The sequence below is a fragment of the Carcharodon carcharias genome, chromosome 12 (assembly GCF_017639515.1).
Source record: "Carcharodon carcharias isolate sCarCar2 chromosome 12, sCarCar2.pri, whole genome shotgun sequence".
Classification (NCBI taxonomy): domain Eukaryota; kingdom Metazoa; phylum Chordata; class Chondrichthyes; order Lamniformes; family Lamnidae; genus Carcharodon; species Carcharodon carcharias.
The window spans coordinates 78,122,830-78,144,625 of NC_054478.1; the positions used below are offsets into that span (position 1 = coordinate 78,122,830).

Genomic DNA, 21,796 nt, shown 5'->3' on the forward strand with positions numbered 1-21,796 from the left:
TACTTTTGTCATGTGGTGCATGTTGCAACCAAATTTCTTGATGTACCCTTTCCTGCACCTGTTTATTAATATCTTTGTTTAGAGTCCCTATCGAAATGAAGGCAATGGTAATCAAAGCTATCTTTCAAAATGGAGTTTGTTTGTAACTTGAGGTCATCCAAAACTTTGCTGCCTGTGTCTTAACTCACGCTAAATTTCTTTGCCCCATCACCCCAATGATCACTGACCTACACTGATCTCTGGTTAAGCAACAATTTAAAAATTCTCAATTGTTTTCAAGCCCCCTCCACAGCCTCACTCTTCCCTAACTCTGCAATCTTTTCCAGCCTCACAACATTCAGATAACTGCATCTCTCCGATTTTGGCCTCTTCAGATTCCCCATTTTTTTTAAAAAAATCAGTCCACTACTGGAGGCTATGCCTTCAATTGTCAACACCCTAAACTCCGTAATTTCCTTCCTAAACATCTGTAAGACATTTTAAAACCCACCCTTTGACCAAGGTTTCGGTCATGAACTCCAATATCTCTGTGACTCAATGTCCGAATTTGTTTTAGAATGCTCCTGTGAAATGCCTTGGGATGTTTCACTATACAGGCAAGTTGTTATTGAAGAAAAACACTAATCTAGGACTTCACCCCTCCTCCCATTCTTTGTCTTACCAAAACCGAGGAAACACAACCCAACAACCACTGACCCTGCCCCCACCTCTGAAAACAATTCCTCACCCAGCACTACTAAGCCACATGATGACCATCCCTGATCTAACTACTAAAACCCATTCCTGTCTGTAGGGGTTCTTCCACAGACCAGCAGCTATATCCTACACTGTAGCCACATGCAAATACTGCATCTGTTACCTATCTGTACATAATAATTTGTTTTTTCAAATTCTACAAGTGTAGTGATTCAAATGCTTTCAGTACAGCTATGAATAATCAATATTTATTTGCTAGCTATTAAGACAGGTGATGGTAATCAACCCTTTTTGTTTGCTTTAGAAGTTTCCAAATTCCAATCACTTTTTTTTGTTTAAAAAGGATTCAAACTAGGATGAGGAAATATTTTCATGCCCAGCTGTCTCTTGGCTTTGCACCCTCTCTCAGCGAAAAAAGACAGTTGCTAACCTATGAAGCTTTACCTGAAAAATTCATTCTGCAGATTTGTTTTCAAGTAACTCGTAGAATTTCAGATATCCTCTTACACACAAGATGTTGTATCCTTCCAGCTATGAATCAGGTTGCCACTATCCTACTGACACATGATGGAAAATCCTGCACATGCTTAGACTGTGCCATCACCCTGAAGCTGAAAACATAATAGCTGTTGGTCAAATTAGCAATCTCAAGTAAAAATATGAAATGAAAGCAGAACAAACAAACTAATAGAGGGAAAGAGTAAGAGCAGTTGGAGCTGATCAGGTAAAGGAATCAGGAAGGTCAGAGCATAGGGCATGGGAGAAATGTTCCAAGGACAAGGGATAGGTAAGGAACACAAAAGGTCACAGGGAATCAGAAATTGAAAGGGATAGAGGGCACAAGGCTACAAAAGTAAAAGATCAAGTGTCAAGGGTGGAGCAGGAGCAGGGGAGTTGCAGGAAGTAAAAGGAACAGCATGAAGTAGTAGATATTGTTAAGCTGCCACAGCCATACAAGCCACAATTACTCCATGTCAATCATGAAACTCGATCGGGAACCATGAAGACCTATCTTCCCCACTCTGCCAGCCACTACCTCTCACCGACAAAAGGAAAAACAGAGCACAAGGAAAGGAGACAGAAGCTCACAGATAAGCAGGCAGTAATAAAAGCACATAAGACACACAGGAGAAAACAAAAACAATGCTGCAATCATAGACAAATTTCTTGTGCCTGATTTACCTTACCAGTCCTCCCAGTCAATTTCCATTTCTCAGATACAAGAGAAGAATTTTCAATGATAAATAACATTAAATTCAGTAGGAATAATTTAATTACAACTTACAAGGAAGTAATGGCTGTAATGATATAACCTCAAATTCCATTTTACTGCACATTGTCTTCAATTTTCTTTCCACTATTCTCTGCTATTACAGACACTAGAGGTCACCACACACCTTTCTGAAGACTAAAGTCATTTTTTTCTGGCTCATGCTGCACTCTCCACCTCAGCCCTTTGATTCTCCTGGATAATCACCTTCCATAATCGTGTTAAATGTTGCTCCTTTCAAATGGCTCCCTATCTGCAATGGATTCCAAATCCAGACATTGGATTAAGGATACTGCAAGCTGACTTCATGCAACCTACAATGCAAATTTTATCTACGCACAAGACCTCAAACTTCACCCTGTCCATGTTTTTCACCAATCACTACCAATTTTCAACCCAATTACCTACACGGCCACTCTAAGAAAAATATGTCCCATCCCCCATAGGATCATCTAGCTCCTTTCTTCATTACCAAGTACCCCTCCCCTCAATGTGCAAGGAGCTCAGATCACTATGATAGAGACCACTCAGCTGCTGCTCTGCACACACAAGCCAAATCTCCACCCAGTTCACCTCTCATGCCATCAAGTTGATCTTATCCACAACCCCTTTCCTGTCTTCTTTAAAATCCCACCCTTGACACCTATACTTGCAAATTACAGCCCCATCTCCTTTTTCTTCAAAGTCTATGAACATGTTGTCACCTGTCAGATCCAAACACATCTCACCAACAGCTCTCTATTTGAGCCATTAACATTTCAGCCTCTCTCAACACAAAAAGAGCCATAAAGAAAAAAGGTACAAACAGCATTACTTGTGGCTAAAGTAACTCATTCTTTCTGCAGCCTTTGCCATAGTCTACCTTTCTCCACCAACTCCTCTCTTTCATTGTACAGTTGAGTTGGATCCCATCATTGATTCCACTCTTAGTTACTGAGCATAATCAGGAGAATTTCCAACAAAACCTCTCTTCCTGCACCATTACCTTGAATACCCATCCACCAAAAATCCTCTGCACCCCCTCCTCTTCCTCATATTACTCAGACGTCTGCAGGCATGGGGTCAGGTTCCACATGTTTATTGATGACATCTCCCATTATCTGTCTCGACCCTTCCGATAATTCTGTGCTTAGGAAACGTTTCAACAAAATCTGTTATTAGATTAACCTCAATTTCCTCTAGTTAAATACTGGGAAACCAAAGCTATCACATTCAACCTCCCACCACAAACTCCTACCTTGCCAAGTCCCTCCCTAGACTATTTCAGATCAAACCAGACTGTTCATAATCTTGGGTGTCCTTTTCAACCCCAAACTTAGAGGAACAGAAGCTATCTCCATCACAAAGGAGGTATTCTTTCTCTTCCTTAATATCACCCACTGGTCATTCTTCGTCAATCTGCTGTTGAAATCCTCAGCCTTATAATGTACCTCCACACACAATATGACAAGAATCTCCCCTACCTATCAAGACTGAAAGCCAAGACAAACGTGCGGTACGGCATGCCCTGATCAGGGATCTTATGATAAATCCTTTATCATCTCCAATGTTTTTATGGATGACATATCTTCCTTCATCTTCTGGAAACTTCAGTTTACACAATATTCTCTTGCCTCAACATTAATCTGCAGCAATTTCCACTCACTTATCATCCCTGTCCTTGACCTATATTGGCTCAAATTCAAATTGAAAATTCTCATTCTCTTGTTCAACTGTTCACAACTTCACCCCTCCTCATCTCTAACTTGCTTCAGATCTACAACCTCTTGCCCAAAGCTGTCCTTTGCTTTAACTCAGACCTCTTTTGTCTTCCCTACCTCCTCACCGTTGACAATTGTAGCTCCAATTCTGTTGGTTCTACACTCTGGAATTTACTTCCTAAACCCCTATGCCTCTTCACATTTTTGATCACCACACCCAATATCTCCTGTGGCTGGGCATCCACTTTTACAATCTGTGATCCTCCTTGGGACATATTTTACATTAAAAAGGTTCCATATAAATTTAAATTGTTATTGTGCATTATGGAGTATAGCTCCTCATTGGAAGCTTGTAGTGTAGTTTTCTTTATTGCAGCTTTCAAAGTCTCTGACTTTGCAGCAAAATTACACATTTGCCTTTGGTTGGCATTCCTCCAACTGCAAGGAGGTGATGGGAATGCAGCCTCAGAACTTTGGCGAGGCCAGATGAGATTATTTGCTGCACATCTCATTCAAAGTTTGCCACAAGTGCTGCACAAAGTTGTCCCTAGCCAGTGGTGTGGGGTGATCTCTGTTGACATTTTATTGCAAGGCTGGCATTTGCTTTGGAGCTTCTGAATCCATGATATTGTGATGGTGAACATATGCCCAAAGCTAGTAGCACCATTTGCAACAATCAGCTAGAGTTTCCCACTTGTCATGACTGATGTTGAGGGCTTGTGTCTCTTTTGTCAGCATCCTGGAATCTGAACTATCGGCATCCTGATCTTTTGGAACAGGCTACCTCCTCCTCCATGAGAGCTGCATCCTCAAGGCTATCTTCCATTCTGTGCACATGCTTATACAAGCAAAGTTTTCTTTGCTTGCTTAGCACTAGCAAGCTTGGCCCTAGAAAAGGACTGTTTCATTGGTGAGATTATCTTTCCATGCAATACCAAGGATGCATTATAAACACTAGAGATGGAAGTTGAGTCTTTGTTCTTGGTAAGTGCAAGTTGTCTAAACTTCACTGCCATACAGCGATGTGCTGAGGAGACAGTCCTCGCAGGCAGAGCATCGCAAGTCTGTGGGTCTGTTTGTTTTATTTCCACGCCCATTTTGTTAGTCAGCCAAAGTTGGTGGCTGTGTTTCCAATGCATATGTTCAGCTCTTCTATCACTATGGACTCAAGCTAACAGAATTTACAGTGGTGTCGTTGTTGATCACAGGCAGAGACAGAACACTGTTTCCATAACTACACTTTTCTTGGCAATGATGGTGAGGGAGAACATGACAAGCATGGGACAGAAAATCCATGAACTTTTGGAGTTGGTCTTCTGTCTCGGCAACTACTGTAGCTTTTTCAGCATACAGAAGATCTCTGATCAGGGCATGCCACACCGCACTATTGTCTTGGCTTTCAGTCTTGATAGGTTGGGGAGATTCTCGTCATATTGTGTGGAGGTACATTCCTCCCAGGTCAGCAGTGAAAGTATAGGTCAGTAGGGCATACTAAAATGATACCAGAGTAGGAGCTAAGAAACAGCCCTGGTTCACCCATTCTTGATATCAAAACGGTCAGTGGTTTTGCCACAGGGTGATGTTATGCGTCAAGTGCAGCTGCATTATCTCAGTGCTGCTAGCTAGCTTACTATAAAGATGACCTATGTGCTTCAGTCTCTCGTGCCTTTGCCAAGGCACCCCCTGTATGTGCCTCCTCACAGCGACATATCAACTAGGCACCCTACATCCCTAGGCTGAACCACAGGGAAACTTGAAGGAGCCACGTACAAACCTTGTACGGAAGACGGCAAGGTAATGCACCAGCAAATACTGGATCAATATATGCAAAGACAGACAAACTGTAACATTCCTGCAATGTACTGCAGTATCAAAAGAGCACTCTGCCCCACCATCGCCAAAGCTGCTCCTTTGAAATCCACAGATGAGATAAGTACTCACTAGCAAGACAAGCAAATGGCCTACTGGGTGGAGCGCTAATCCCAGCTATACACAGATGGATATGTCTCTGCCTGTGCTTGAAGATCTTCCACAACTACCTGTCATTTATCAGTTTGATATAGAAGCCTCATTACTTGAGCTTGAAAAGGCCAATAAGGCCCTAGCAGCAAGGAAAGCACTTGGAAAGGACAGAATACCCTGAAGTACTCAAGTATGTAAAGCTCCACCTGCTGCCATACTTCCACAATCTTCTCCTGCCCTACTGGAGAGAAGGCTCAGTCCCACAGGATATGCATGATGCAAACATCACCACAATATACAAGAACAAAGGGAATCAAGCTGATTGCAACAACTTCCAGGGCATCTCATTCCTCAGAATCACTGGGAAGGTCTTTGCCAGGCTCCACTGACTAGGCAATATAATAGGGGCTCAGAGCTGACATCACGTTCTCCCTATGTTAGCTTTAAGAGATATGCAGAAAACAGCAAATAGCACTTTGCATCTTAGAGAAAAATTGGTCATCCTCCCTAGCTTTGCAATCTCATACTGGTCTCCCTTGATAACATGCATGACACCAGTCAGCTCAACAGCTCTGACATTTCTGAGGTCGAAGGGCTGCATCTTAGCCCCTACTCTGTTTGGTATCTTTTTCCTCTGTCCAATGACCTACATCACACATTTATACAAATGTATCATCCCGAGAGGAATATACCCTGTAACTTCTCTGTTGTGCATGGCTGGCTTGTTGCATGGTACAATCCCTTTAAAATAGACACGCGACTGCACATGCACACATCTTAAGGGAACGTTGCTTGTGCATGGCTTGTTTGGCCCCTGCACAACATTTCCAAATGCTGCATGACTGCACACTTATACAGCTTAGAGAGAACACTGTCCAAGAGTCATGTTCTCCAAGTTGTGCAGGCACACAGCAACCTGAAGGACCTCACACACGCTTTAAGAGGAAACTTTACCTGAGAGTGTTTACAATGATATGGTATACACAAGATATGGTGCAGTGCACATTACATTATATTAACAAAGCTATGCAATACCACATTTGCACCACCTCCTGGAAATAGCAAACCAAGGGATCAGTAATTGGTAAGCCAGCTATGTGGTCTGATAAACTTGACAAAAATGTCTTGCCTCCAGAAGCAGAAGTGACAAGTAGACTGTAGTACAGGAGGGTAGCAGTATCAGAATCATAACTGCTATAAAGTCAAATTATCAGCTATTATTTTGAAACAATGACCTATAATTCTCCCATAGAAAAACCAAGACTGGGGTGACATAACTTCAAAATAGAAAAGAAAGCAGTCTAAACTCCAGAAATTGAGAAACTGGAAAGTTTAAGAATTGTGAGGCTCATATGATTTGAAGAAGTTGAAGGCACTGGAAGAAGTTTTCCAAAAATCATTTGTTGGATTAGAAATGTTTCTTGAGCTTTACAGCTGGGGCTAACAACCACTCAGAACCGTAAAGCATAATTTAATTCTATCTCATACTTTTTGTAATTTTGATTGGTAATTCTTTTTACTTTTAGCAATACACAAAAAGTTTTTACTTGCTGAACTAAGCAAATCAGCCTTCTCCACTAGTTAATGGGACATGTTAGTCAATCAGAATGCTTCATATCCAATTCAACCCTTTGGCCCAACAGGTTTGCACCAGATGAGGTAGCTAGATAGATAAATTGAAGGCAAGCACAAGAGCTATACAGCCTAAAGAAAAAAAAGTGTTATTTTTCCTTAAAAAGTCTCTGATGGAAGTCATCCATATACACTTTAAGGTTATGTAATGGCTAGCGTTAGTTGAATCAGTTAAACCCAACTGTACTCTAAATTGCATCTTCACATCTTTTATCAGCTATGTTATAGAGCAAAGTCAACTCAATCCAAGTAAGCCAATGGACTTGAGATTTGCTAACTGTACTTTGTAAAATCATTTCAGGAAATTTTGAATAAAAAGGTTTGTAATGTCAAGCCATTTTACAAACCAGAGACTTACAATGGTCACCAGAACTAAGGTCTTTGTATATCTGATGATTAGTAAGAACTCTTGTCAAGATGGATCGCATTGCCCCTCCCATCTTGGTCAGATCTTCAAGAAGAGAAATCAGGGGTTCCATCTGTTGGAGTGTTTTCTGAAGATCTCTCTCAGTTGCTGGATCAGAAACTATGGGCGAAGCAGAAATAATGATGATATTTTGAATAAAATAAACTCATACCTGCATCATAGTGTAGCCTTAAAAATAGGTGATGTGCCAACAACTATGTAAATAGATTAATACCAAGGCAGGAAATCAAATGTTAATTTCTCAGTGTACTTTCCTGAAAGTACATCTATTATATAAAAGAAGAATGATTGAGAATTCTACACTGACCACATTCAGTCAGCGCAAATCAGTAATTCACCTTTCATACAGAATATCAAATCATATTGGCAAATCTGTGCATTTTAAATTGGGCGGCAATAAGCCTTCCATTCTTGTTACAGAAGCACATGGAAACATCTATGCCTATAAAGCATATGAGAAGACCAAGTTAAGAAGAAAACGCGAATGCTTCAGCCTCGAAAAGAGGAAGAAAGCAGTATTTTGCAAAACACTGCAAATAAGGAGAAGAAAAGGTTAATCCTGAACAATATTTCAAGTTAATCTATTACTTCAGGACAAAAAAACATAAGTACAAATTGTTAAAAATCAATTTCAGGACTAATACCAAGGTCATATCAGATCATCCAATTATATAGGAGTGTATCTGTATAGGGCAGTGGAAACTGGAATAATTCAAGTGATAATTGGACATTATATCACAGAAGGTGGTATTAATATCTCTGAAAAGGGGTAAATAATTATGTTCAATAAGCTACATATTGATAAATTTTACTCTTTGCTCTCTCAAGTTCTCTTCTCAGGCACTTGTTAGCAGTTGGCTTCATAGGTTTCATCATTCATTTGAGTCTTGCAGGTGGTAATCTGCATGCTTATTTTTCTCCTCCCTAGCCCAAGGACATGAAGGATAATTGTGGTATTTAAGAGAGATAAGTTAACTTAGAACATATCAGGGATCATAACTGTGACCACAACACAGTACATTGACATAGATATAATTTGGGGCTCTACTGCTGTGTGGAAATCCTTCCAGGACATCAAGCAATTAAGAGAAATTACATTATATAAAATTACTAGAAATGTGCCATTCTTTGAGACTATTTTCCTGTATAATTTAATATGCATTTAAAAAGTCAACCCTAAAATCCATCACAGTTCATATTCCATATGTACAGTTTGTGAGATTGCAGGTACCTGAGTTGTGGAGTATATTCAAGATAGAGATCAATACATTTTTGGATACCAAGGAGTAATGCAAGAAGATGGAGTTGAGGTAGAAGACCAGCCACGATCGTACTGAATGGTGGTGCAGGCTTACAAAGCTGGGTGTCCTACTCCTGCCCCTTTTTATGTTTTTAGATAGAGGAAAAAGGTGATAAAATCATCCTACCAAATGTCCTCCCTTGGATATCACAAGAATCACCACCGCATTCCAGTCAATATATTACAATAATTTATGTATCATTATAGAATGGCTGTGCTGGCTCTTTGAAAGAGTTAGCTAATTAGTCCCACTCTCCTGCCTTTTCCCTATAGTCGTGTGCATTTTTTCCTCCAAGTACTTATTCAATACATTTTTAAAAGTTACTAATTAATGTTTCCACCACACTTTCAGGCAGTATATTCCATATCACAACAACTCTGTGCAAAGCCAAAAAAAATTACATCAGCTCTGGTTCTTTCACTAATTCGTGTCCTTTGGTTACCGATTCTAACAGGAACAGTTTCTCATTATTTACCCTATCAAAGCCGTTCATGATTTTGAACACGTCAAATCACCTCTTACCCTTCTCTGCTCTAAGGAGAACAGCCCCAGCTTCTCCACATAACTGAAGTCACTCAACCCAGTAGCACTCCAATAAATCTTTTCTGCATCCTTGTCAAGGCCTTGAGATCCTTCCTAAAAAGTGTGGTGCTCAGAATCGAATACAATACTCCAGCTGAGAGCTAACCAATGTTTCATAACTTCAGCAACACTTCCTTACCTTTGACATCAATATATCTATTTATAAAGCCAATGATCCTATCTGCTTTTTTTTTTTAAAAAACACTCTCAGCTTAGCCTGCCACATTCAATGATCTGTATACATGTACCCCTAAATTTCCTGTTCTTGCACCTTTTAAAATTGGACCATTTAGTTTATATTAACTCTTCTCACACCAAAATCTATCACTTCACTGCATTAAATTTCATAAGCCAGTGGACTCCTATTTCCCCAATCCATTTCTTCCAGAAGTCTGCCAATATCTTCCTCATTGCTTAATTGTCTGAGTTGGTATCATCCACAAACCATACACTGTTTTACCAAATCCAGGGAAATTAATTTGTATAATTATTGACAAGAAAAAGTCATAGTCCCTATTCCAAACCCTGGGGGAACGCTAGTGTATAGCTCCCTCCAATCTGAAAAACAGCCATTCACCAATACCTTCTACTTCCTGCCCTTCAGCCAATTTTGCATGTGCACTGCCACTGCCTGTTTAATCCCATATTTGAATTTTGGTTTCAAATCAATTTTGGTACTGTGTCAAATGCCACTTCAAAGTCCATATACACAATCACATTACCCACATCAACCCTTTCCATTACTTCAAATAACTCACTCTGAGTTAGGTAAACACAAGTTGCCTTAAACAAATCCATGCTGGTTTTCATTTAGTAGCCTAGGATTTTTTTTAAGCTTCAATTAATTCATCCCATCCCATGTTTATAGTCTCTAAATGTTTCCCTACCACCAATATTAGGCGGACTGGCCTGTAACTGCTGGGTTTATCCATCTCCCTTTTTTGAACATGTAATCATCCAGTTCTCTGGCACCACCCCCATATCCAAGGAGGACTGGAACACTGGCCAGAATCTCTGCAATTTCCACCCTTGCCTCCCTCAGTAATCCAAGATGCATCCCATCCAAACTTTTCTACTTTGAATGCTACCAACTTTTTAAAGTTTTTTTTTTAAAATCCTAGGGAAGAATACAGGAAAACAGGTATAAAACAGACAGTAGCCATACCTGGTTCACTATAGCCATCCCGTAAATGCTGAATAAGACGAAGGATAACTCGAGGGAGTATACGTTCAGACATCATCATCAGTTCATTAGGAACAGAAGGAATATTTGAACTTGTTGCAGATCGATGCCTTTTACAAAACCTACAAGAATTTTTTAAATGTTATTTTTTTTGGTAGGTAAAGCATAGGAAAAAATACAAATATACAATGCTACATGGAAACTTTTTCAGGATGCTTTGAATCAATACCTGAAGTTTGCTTCTGCAGGAGTTATTAGTAATAAAAACTTATCTTAATAGGTGAAATATTTTGGCAGTTTTAAGCCAGTTGCTAGAAAACACAAACATGCTGTAAAACAAAAAACAGACCAAAAGTTTGTGCACACACTCAAAATACAAGAGGTGCCTGGATTGTAATGTGGAAAAAACTGACATTCCTGCAGTATGGATACTCTTCTGAAGCTGAAGTGAGGGAAAATGACTGAGACAAAGTACAGCTCTGCCCTGTCTAATGCCAAATTTTGATTGACAAAATCTTCCATTCCACAAAATTTGATCTTCTCACCTTGATAAGATTCCCATCCCAAAAACGTCATATTTGCATTTATTTAGGCATCGAGATATGATAAAAATTGTTCAGGATTATAACTAACATGTATCCAGCATTCCCCAACCATGAAGTATCCCTCCCATTCCATCAGTTCCTTGGACATGCCCAATTTCTCCAAACTTGAGCCCTTATAGTGCCCACAGATCCAGAGATCACATCCAGAGTTCCCAGATCTCAATATCTTCATGCATCACTGCCAGATTGCAAAACCCTCCCTGCAAAGGCAGGCCTTCCCCCAATTACTGTTGTAGCACCTTATTACAACCCTCTCCAGTGCTATCAATTCTGAGATTACCACTCATCCAGTTTAAACACATCACAGGATCCCACTTGATGTTGCCACTACCAATAACTTCATCCAAACCTTGACACTCTCCCCCAGTAAACTAAACTTCATTCAATCCCCAAGTGCTATTAAATCCATCTGCAGTGCTGCAGAACCATCACAATGATAACTCAAACAAACCAGCATAAAATGAACTTTCAACTGTGCAAACAGACTGGTTAGGAAAATTTAAACCTATTAAAGGGGCTGGGGCAGTGTGGATACAAAATTGGCTAAGAGACAGAAAGCACAAGAGTAGTGGTGAGCAGCTACTTTTAAGATTGGAAGGAAGTATATATCATGGCCCCCCCCCCCCCCCCCGAAATTGCACCAGGAGGTGGTGGCAAATCACCTTCCTGAACCACTGCAGTCCATCTTGTGCAGATACCCACACAGTGCTGTTAAAGGAGAGTTCCAGGATTTTGGCCCAGCAAAAATGAAAGAACAGCATATAGTTCCAAGTCACAATGGTGTGTGTCTTGAAGAGGAACTTGCAGGTAGTTCACATGCATCTGCTGCCTTTGGTCCTCTAGGCGGTAGACGTTGTGGGTTTGGAAGGTGTTGTCGAGGGAGGCTTAGCACGTTGCTGCAGTGCATCTTGTATTTGATATGCACTGCTGTCGCTCAGCGGAGAGAGGAAATGTTAAGGTGTTGGATGGGGTGCCAATCAAGCTGGCTGCTTTGACCTGGATGGTGTCCAGCTTCGAATGCTTTTGGAGCTGCATTCTTCCAAGTGGAGAGTATTCCATCACATTCCTGACTTGAGTCTTGTGGATGGTGGTTAGGGTTTGGGAGTCAGGAGGCAAGTAACTTGCTGCAGGATTCGCAGCCTCTGGCCTGCACTTGTAGCCACAGTATTTATATGGCTGGTCCAGTTCAGTTTCTGGTCAATGATAACCCCCAGGATGCTGATAGTGGAGGATTCAGCGATGGTAATACCATTGAATGTCAAGGGGAGATAGTTGGATTCTCTCTTGTTGGAGACGGAGTTAGAATTTGGACTTAAATGTGTGAGCAATGATTGGGAAATTTCCAGATGACAAAAATTGGCCATGTGATTGACAGTGAGGCGTATAGCTGTTGTCTCCAGAAAGATATCAATGGCTTGGTTGAGTGGGCAGAAAAGTGGCAAATGGAATTCAATCCAGACAAGTGTGAGGTAATGCATTTGGGGAGGGCAAACAAAGCAAGGGAATACTCAATAAATGGGAGGATAGAGAGGGGTTGAGGAAGTGAGAACTTGGAGTGCATGTTCACAGGTCCCTGAATGTGGCAGGACAAGTGGTAAAGAAAGCATATGGAATGCTTTCCTTTATTGGATGGGTGCTGAATACAAAAACAGTGATGTAGTGATGAAACTGTGTAAAATGCTGGTTAGGCCACAGCTTGAATTGTGTACAGTTCTTGGTCACATTACAGGAAGGATATAATTGCTCTGGAGAGAGTAGAAAGATTTACAAGAATGTTGCCAGGGCTGGAAAATTGCAGCTATGAGGAAAGATTGGATAGGCTAGGGTTGTTTTCCTTAGAACAGGGAAGGCTGAGGGGTGACCTAATTGAGGAGTACAAAATTATGAGGGGCCTAGATAGGGTGGGTAGATAGGAGAGATTTGTAATCCCTAGCTCAATTACCAGGGGGCATAGATTTAAGGTGGACTGGTAGAAGGATTAGAGGGGCATGAGGGAAAACCTTTTCACCTAGACGGTGGTGGGCATCTGGAATTCACTGCCTAAATTGGTGGCTGAGGCTGAAACACTCAACTCAGTTAAAAGGTATCTGAAGCATTGTAATCTGCAAGGCAATGGACCAGATGCTTGAAAGTGGGATTAAAAATTAATGGCTGTCTCTTATTTGGTCAGCACATACACAATGGGCTGAATGGCCTCTGTACTGTAACTGTTCTCTGATTCTAGATGGTCATTGCCAGGCACTTACAGGGCAAATGTTATCCGCCACTTATCAACCCAAGCCTATATGCTACACATAAACAGACTGCTTCAGTATCTGTGGAGTTGCAAATGGTACTGAACATCCCACCTCTGACCTTACGATGGAGGGAAGGTCATTGCTGAAACAACTGAAGAAGGCTGAACCTAGGACATTACCCTGAGGCACTCCTGCAGCAATGCCCTGGGGCTGAGATAATTGGCCCATTGCAACCAAAACTATCTTTCTTTGTACTAAGTATGCCCCTCTACCATTGGGCTTCAATCGTCCTTGATGCCACACTTGGTCAACAATGACCTTGATGTCAAGGTTAATCAATCTTCTCACCTCATCAACTGATCTCTCATAAAAAGGTAAATTATGCTGGACAGCAAATCTAACCATCACAATTTTGAACACCAAAGTATCTTTTCCTCATGCATAGAAGCTAAAGATTTCTTCCAGCTTATGAACTGAAATTTATCTTTACATTTTCAATACTTGGCACTGTACTGAGATCAGGGTTTAACAAAAACTGGTTATTGCAGTGTTCAGCTTATATGGAACATAACCACAAGCCCTTCATGGCTGTCCAGATTTCAGAAAGCAGTAAAATAAACACCATTAGCCCCACATTACCCACCTCCAACCTGTTTTTTGGCATTGGGCTTATCTAGTTGTTAAGTAGAGTGAAAAACAGTTGAATTCAGGTTTTCACACAAGAGGCTCTTGTCTTTAGCATCACCGGCCACATAAGCAAATTTCTCATCTCCTACCATACATGGTGCTCCTTTTCCTGCTCAATAACTAATCAAATGATAGCATGACCCAAGAAGCATAATACAGGGTACAGAACCAAGTCATACCTTTGTTGACCGGTGTAGACACAAAGGGCCGAATGGCCTCCCTCTGTGCTACAAACATCTATTAGTCTACGAGAACCCTTCCTGCAAATAAGTCATCGAAATACCTATGTGAATATGCGTCGAGAAAAAACAAAGCTGGACAACTTTTCGGAAATAAAGCAGTTTCAAATCATCAACCAGTCTATTGATACAAAATGCATGAACAAATAGTGTAGAGTTTCCACAGCCAGAACAATTTCCTACACTCCTTTGTTATGAAAATAAAAACACACAACTTACTAACTCTATAAACTTTAGGTAAACTTTACAATAATAAACAGATTTGAAACTTTTAAACCTAACAGCCTTTTGCTACCGCAAAAAACAGATCACCATCTATTTGCGTAAGAGGAAGATTTCCATGAGAATTTCTTCCCCTTCAGTTTGTCGACAAAGCACCCTTCATAATATCATTACCCACGAATAACTAGAGAGCATCTCTATTCACATCCCAAGGCACAATTCAACCAGTCACCATTTCAGTTAGCCAACCTCATCAGCGCTTCCCATTGTTACAAAACTGCCAAACCTATACTACAGTAAGTAACATTATTGCTATAAACAGAGATTGAGCAATTATGAGCCCAAAAAGAAATCTTTGGCGACATAAATTTAACTCCACAGGAGAAAATCTTAGTAGAATAGAATTAAAACACCCATCTTTTCCTCGCCTTCACATTGTCCCATCTCCAACTCTTCCCTTCCTTGACTTCCCTTTCTCCATTTCTTGCAATAGGCCATCAATGCATACTCACTATAATCCAGGCTTGTCCAACATACAGCCCACGGGCCAGGGTCAGCTCATCAAGCGTTTCCATCTGGCCCACTACACAATGTTCAAAAACACCTACAAGTGAGAGTGACAGATTCTGTAAGGAGCTGCTCCCCAATCACAGGAGAGAAACAATCCTTAATTGGAAAAGCAGCAAGCAGTGGGAAGACGAGTGGCATCTCTCAACGTGAAGCCCAAGCACTGGAGCAGCAGCGGGTCTGGAGGGAGAGGGGCTACTGGGCGCAAGAGGCTACCAGTTTGCCTGCTGGGGTGGAAGAGGCTGCGAGGATGTGCTTGCCTCACAGGGTTTGGGGGGGGGGTTGAAAAAGGCTGCGAGGGAATGTTTGTCTGACAGGAATGAATTGAAGCTGATCAGTAATTGCTCCGATAAATCCCACATTATTCTGTTAATTTCCTGCAAGCAACAAGCACGGAATTGAAATGTTGAGTTTCAGAATAGCAGGTTATTCACAGATTTGTTTCCAAATTCCTAATGTGTTTGGTTTTTGTTTGCATTGGATTTGTGTACAAGTTGCTCCTTTCTTTCCAGTAGGAAAACTCCACAGGGCTGCAATCCTGAAGTTGCTGGGTTGGAGTACTGACCCTCAGATGCTTTGGGCCAACCCCACTGTTTCCTGGCAGAAAGTACTCATGCAGAAATGCTGACAGTGGTTCAGTCCTTCACCTGCTTAATCCTCATTGATGGTCACTAACCATCAGTCTGGGCTGTCAGATATAGGTCAACCGTCTTAACTCAGCCTAAATGCTTGTTATAAGCAGCTAGTGCAAGTGCTGGACTTGACAGCAATGAAAGGGGTTGCAGTTTACACAAAATATGGCCATGTTGGGACAGCAGCTTCATTCCATTTTAAAAACTCTTAAAGAATTAATGTACCTACATAGTTAGATTCAATTCTTAGCATTAGGTTGGCCTAATCTTCAAAGCACAGCAGGAAAGGGAAAAAAATAAAAAGTAGTTGCATTACAGTGCCTTTCATCATCTCAGGATTAACTTGCATCACCCCCTGCACTCACTGACCTACATTGGTTCCTGGTCAAGCAACGCCTTGGTTTCAAAATTCTCATCAAGCAAGCTAATAAATTAGTCCCCATTTGAAGCTTGTTCATAAAAAAAAATGCACATTTTTTGTTTAGATTAATAGTGAGATAAATTTCTATAGCCTTAGCTTTCCAAAATTTGCTCACCAGCCCCAAGAATGAGAAAAAAATGCACGAAAAGGTTGGACATCCCTGCTATAAATCCACCAAATCCCAGCTACCTCATTTACACTTCCTTACACCCTGTTTCCCGCAAGGACCCCATTCCAATGTTCCAACTTCTGTCTCCGTCACATATGTTCTGGTGATGTAACCTTTCGTACAAACACTTCTAGTGTGTCTGTTTTTTCCCCCCTCAACCAAGGATTCCCCACTCCCTCCACAATGGTTGACAGAGCTCTCAAGCACACCATCCTTTTCCCACACTGCTGCTCACACCCCTTTCCCTCCCTCCCAGAGTTACAAGACGATTTCCCTTGACAGCATCTTCCATCCTACCAGCCTCAGGTATTCAACATATCCTCTGCGATTTCAGAGCATGATGTCACCAAACGTCTTTGCCTGTTCTCTCAGATTCCAAGATGGACCGTTCTCTCCATGACACCCTGATCCACTCTCCAATCACCCCCAACATCCCCTTCCCACAGCACCTGCATAGAACAAGAGATGCAATGCCTGTCTATTTCTGTCCCCTCTCCTCACTGTCCAAGGCCCCAAATACTCATTTCAAGTGATCATAGATTTAAGTGTCCTTCTTTCGATTTCGTACACTGTAATTGCTGCTCGCTATACTGTCTGCTCTACAATGAGGAGGCCAAATGCAGATAGAGTGAACACTTTCAGTCACCTGTCATTTTAATTCTCCACCTTGCTCTCATGCTGACCTGTCGTCAGCGTCCTGCATTATTCCAATGAAGCTTAAGAAATAGTGCCTCATCTTTCAAATAGGAACACTATGGTATTCTGGACTTAATGTGATGTTCAACAATTTCAGACCACAATCTCTGCCCCTATTTTGCTTCTTTTTTCTTTGCATGCTTCCATCTTGTTCTCATTTTTCACTCGTCTTTACTTTCAGAAGGCAGCTGTTCATTATTCCCATACTCACATCTCTTTCAGACACATTTTCTGTTTCTTTACTTGTCCCATTAGTACTCCTTTAGTCCCTGAACCACCAACCCTTTTCTCACTTAATCTTTCCTGTCTTCCACCCTATCACAGACTTTCCATTTTTTTCTTTATAATCCAAGCTGGCATATCAATGCAAAATGACACATCAATGAAGTACTAGAGGAGCGCTATCCATCAGTGCTATCTTTCTGATAAGATGTTAAATCAAAGTCCCATCTGCCCTCTCAGGAGGAGGATTTAAAAAGAAATAATCCATGACACTATTCAAAATAGAGCAGGGGAGTTCCCAATCTCAGTTAACATATTTCTCAAAACACCATTACTGAAACACATTATCTGGTCATTTACCTCCATGCAGTGCATAAGCTGGCTACTGTGCTCCCTATTATTACACCAGTAGTCAATACCTCAAAAGTACTTAATTAACTACACAGTACTTTGTGACACTGGCTACAGGCCACAACAACATCCTGGTTGTCATGCTAATGACATGCTCCAGAACATGCCACATCTCTAGCTAAGCTGTTCCAATACAGCTACAATAGTGCCATTTAGCAACAATGTGGAAAATTGCCCAGGTGCATCCAGGTCAAAAAAAAATGGGAGGGCAAATCTAAGTTGGCCAATTACGACCCCATTAGTCTACACTCGATCAAAGCAATAGAAGGGGTCAAAATCTTAACAAGCGGCACTCACACAGCAATAACTTGCTCCCCCATGTTTATTTTGTGTTCGCCAGGACCACCTGGGTCCAAACCTCATTACAGCCTTGGGTCATACATAGGCAAAAGAGCCAAACTCCACAGCCTCCCGTGAGTACCTGTCCTTGACGTCAAGGCAGCATGTGACAAAATGCAATATCAAGGAAACCTAGTAAAATTAAAGTCAAAGGCAACAACAACGCGTATTTATACAAGTCTCTTCCACACAATAAAAAAAATCATAAAGCATTTCATGAGAGCATTATACGGCAAAATTTGACACCAGGCCACCTAAGGCAATATTAGGGCAGATGATCAAAGTAGTAAATTTTAATGAGTATCTTAAAGGAGCAAAGATTCAGTGAGGGAATTCCAGAGTTTAGAGTGTAGACAGCTGAAGGTATAGCCACCAATAGTGGAGCAAAATTAAAGTCAGGGAAGTTCAAGCGACCAGAATTAGAGGAGTATACATTATCTCAGAATTGTAGGGCTGCAGGAGATTACATAGATAGGGAAGGGCTTTTGGTCATCTATCCCAATATCTTCTTTACATGGCTTGTCCAATTGCGCTGGATAACATTCATGCAAAGTACCTTGGAATGCTTTACTATATGAATAGTTGTATTCACAGTCGATTTATGGTATGAATCATCGCCAATTGGAGATATTACAATACTCCACACTGGAACTCATTCTTAAACCCGTCTCGCTGCATCGTTCCCAATCAAAAGCCTCCTTAAAACTTTCAATTAGGTAATCAAGTCGACTCCGCGACTGTTAATTTCAAAAACAATATTGCAGATGCTGGAAATCTGAAATAAGAAAATGCCGGAAATGCTCCAGTCTGGCGGCATTTGCGGAGAGAGAAAGTGTTAACGTTTCAGGTCAGTTCTGACAAAAAGTCGAGAGACCTGAAACGTTAACTCTGCTTCTCTCTCCACAGATGCTGCTACAGCAACTTACTATTTCCAACATTTGTTTTTAATTACCCCAACTGTTTACCCATCACAACAAGGCGTCAACTATGTGAACCATAAGGGATATCAGATAAGTGTTAGCTTCCCGAGTTTCTTTAGACGTTTCGCTACGTTAAGGAACTGACACAAGCGAATCAAATTTGCATAAACATCGGCATCACAAATAGTTACACAAAGTACGTAGGTATGCCAAAACTTTCACTTGCCAATACTTCATCTAAAATGTCTAGGGGGTCACACTATTACGATCGTGTGCGGGACTTTTATACCGAATTTACATTCTGCAGAAAGAAGTCTGTTTAGCTGACACTTAAAAGCAAAGTTTTGAAGCTTCCAAAAACTTTTAGATTTCCAAAACCAAGCGCAAAACATTCTGGGTTTGGACGGAATCCGCTTTCCAACTTTACTGAACTTAAGCATTAACTTGTAAATTAGCTAAAACTTTTAAGGATTTACCGTAACGTTTATATTTGTTCAATTTTCCTAATTTTTACGGAAGTAGATGCAAAAAACAGACATTCGAGGGGGAGAAAAAAGCGAAAAGTATCGGGATAGCAATAGAAAAGACCCATTTGACACACGGATCCACCGCGTTGTGAGGGGAGCTCAAAGAGTTTACAAACAAGTCCTGCTGCTACTCTGGCCTGAAGACAACATCAACAACTTAAGTGTTTCCTGGACTGTCTAGTCTAAAACTAAAACACACACACATTTAAAGAAAAGAAAGAGCCGAACTGGCTGCCCGATGACAGTGCAGAAGCCGGAGATTAAATTAGAACAAGTGTCGGGGCCGGGTCACAGGGCCCCGGGCTGCCCTCGGGTTTCCCACTTACCCACTGTCCCGCATCACACTGCTATCCCCGCAGTCACAGGCCCCGCCCGCCTGGCTCCGAAACATGTTGAAATCGTGCCCCGTGTGCTCTCCGGCGTTGAAGCACTCGGCGCAGAGGGACATGCACGGCGAGATCCCGCACGTCCTGCAGCGGTAGGCCACGAAGTTAGCGGTCCACACCAAGCCGCACAGGGTCGCGTTGTCATAGCCGCGCACCATTTTACAGAAATCATCGAAGCTCTCGCCACCGGCCATCAGGCACTTGCACCACTCGATCACCTCGGCCTCGGCCACCGCTCTCTCCGGGCTCAGCACGCTATCCAGCAGCTCACCAAGCAGCTGCGCGCCCCTGCCATCCTGCCCACAGCACTCGGCCTTCAGCGAGGCGGCCGCACTCCTCTTGTCCCGGCGCAGTAGCGACGCCGCCATGGCGGCTCCGAGCCGGCGAGCCGACCCTGACTATTTATTTTGTTCTTGGAGCTGCTTCTCGGGAACTCTCGTGAGATTTTAGCCGCCGCCGGAAGTGGATGGAACGTCCGCTTGCCTCTTCTCCGGAAGTGCCCCCCTTCCCCCACTGTTCAGCAGCCGACCTCTTCCTGAGGAGCGGAGGACCTGCTGCACAGGGAAATATGTCTGCCCTGCACATTAATCCCACACAAAAAAATACCTGGAAAAACTCAGCAGGTCTGAGAGCATATGCGGAGAGGAACACAGTTAACGTTTCGAATCCGTAACAGAACTAAGGAAAATAGAAAAGGGGTGAAATATAAGCTGGTTTAAGGTGGGGGGTGGGACAGGTAGAGCTGGATAGAGGGCCAGTGATAGGTGGAGATAACCAAAAGATGTCATAGACAAAAGGACAAAGAGGTGTTGAAGCTGGTGATATTATGTAAGGAATGTGATAAAGATACAGATAGCCCTAATGGGAGGGGGTGAAGGGATCCAAATAGGCTAGAAGGTAGAGATAAAACAATGGTTGGAAATACGTTTTAAAATAATGGAAATAGGTGGGAAAAAAATCGATATAAATATTTGGAAAAAAAGAGGGATCGGAAAGGGGGTGGGGATGGAGGAGAGAGTTCCTGATCTAAAATTGTTGAACTCAATATTCAGTCCGGAAGGCTGTAAAGTGCCTAGTCGGAAGATGAGGTGCTGTTCCTCCAGTTTGCACTGAGTTTCACTGGCCGGGTTGGGTTTATTTCAAACTTGAATCCTCAGAAATGGTTAGATGAAACAGAAACTTCTCATTTCCTGAAATTGAAAAAAAATACAGGCTAACCTTAACTTTTTGCTACAACACAAAAGATATACTGAAATCACAGAAAATGCTGGAAATTCTCAACAGGTCAGGCAGCATCCATGGAGAAATAAACAGGTCTGACCTTCCATCAGAATGAAAGAATGTTAGAAATGTAATAGGTTCTGAGCAAGTGAGCTGGGGGGACTGGATGACCAACTGAGGAAATAAAATCAGGGACACTTCAATGTGTGTGATGGGGGGTGCTTATAATAATCATCAAGTCAATAAAATGATTTCTAGGTACATTCCATCATTTAACAACTGATGATTGCACTCCCAGAAGGATTTGTAGCCTTTTTACTGCAGCTGTGCAATCGCAGAGGCTGCATCATTGATAATAATGTGCATCACTTCATGCTCTAAAGCTAAGGCAACAAAGATGCTGCACCTGAAGAATTTCCACTGTCTGGGGAAATTGGAAATCGCCCAGCTACAAAACGAGGCCCCTCTCAAAATATTCCACATGTACTTTACTTACAGTCTGCCTATTCAACCGCCTCAGTACTCCTGCACTACTCCCTCAA

The 21,796-nt window shown here is 41.8% G+C and overlaps 1 protein-coding gene across 5 annotated transcripts in view; it reads right to left on the minus strand.

Annotated features, from left to right (window-relative positions):
- Nucleotides 1–20,469, minus strand: part of ubr3 (ubiquitin protein ligase E3 component n-recognin 3) — a 345,071-nt gene extending 324,602 nt beyond the window's left edge. For 2 of the 5 annotated variants that reach the window (XM_041201112.1, XM_041201111.1), the window contains exons 1-3: nucleotides 19,974–20,467; nucleotides 10,736–10,875; nucleotides 7,619–7,786 (exon numbers count right to left, since the gene is read on the minus strand). In XM_041201112.1, the coding sequence (XP_041057046.1) occupies nucleotides 7,619–7,786; nucleotides 10,736–10,875; nucleotides 19,974–20,401 (736 nt within the window). In that variant the 5' untranslated portion in view covers nucleotides 20,402–20,467. Of the gene's footprint in view, nucleotides 1–7,618; nucleotides 7,787–10,735; nucleotides 10,876–19,973 lie in introns of all 5 variants that reach the window. The other 3 variants (XM_041201114.1, XM_041201113.1, XM_041201116.1) reach the window with 2 other exon arrangements.
- Between the last annotated feature and the right edge of the window lie 1,327 nt (nucleotides 20,470–21,796).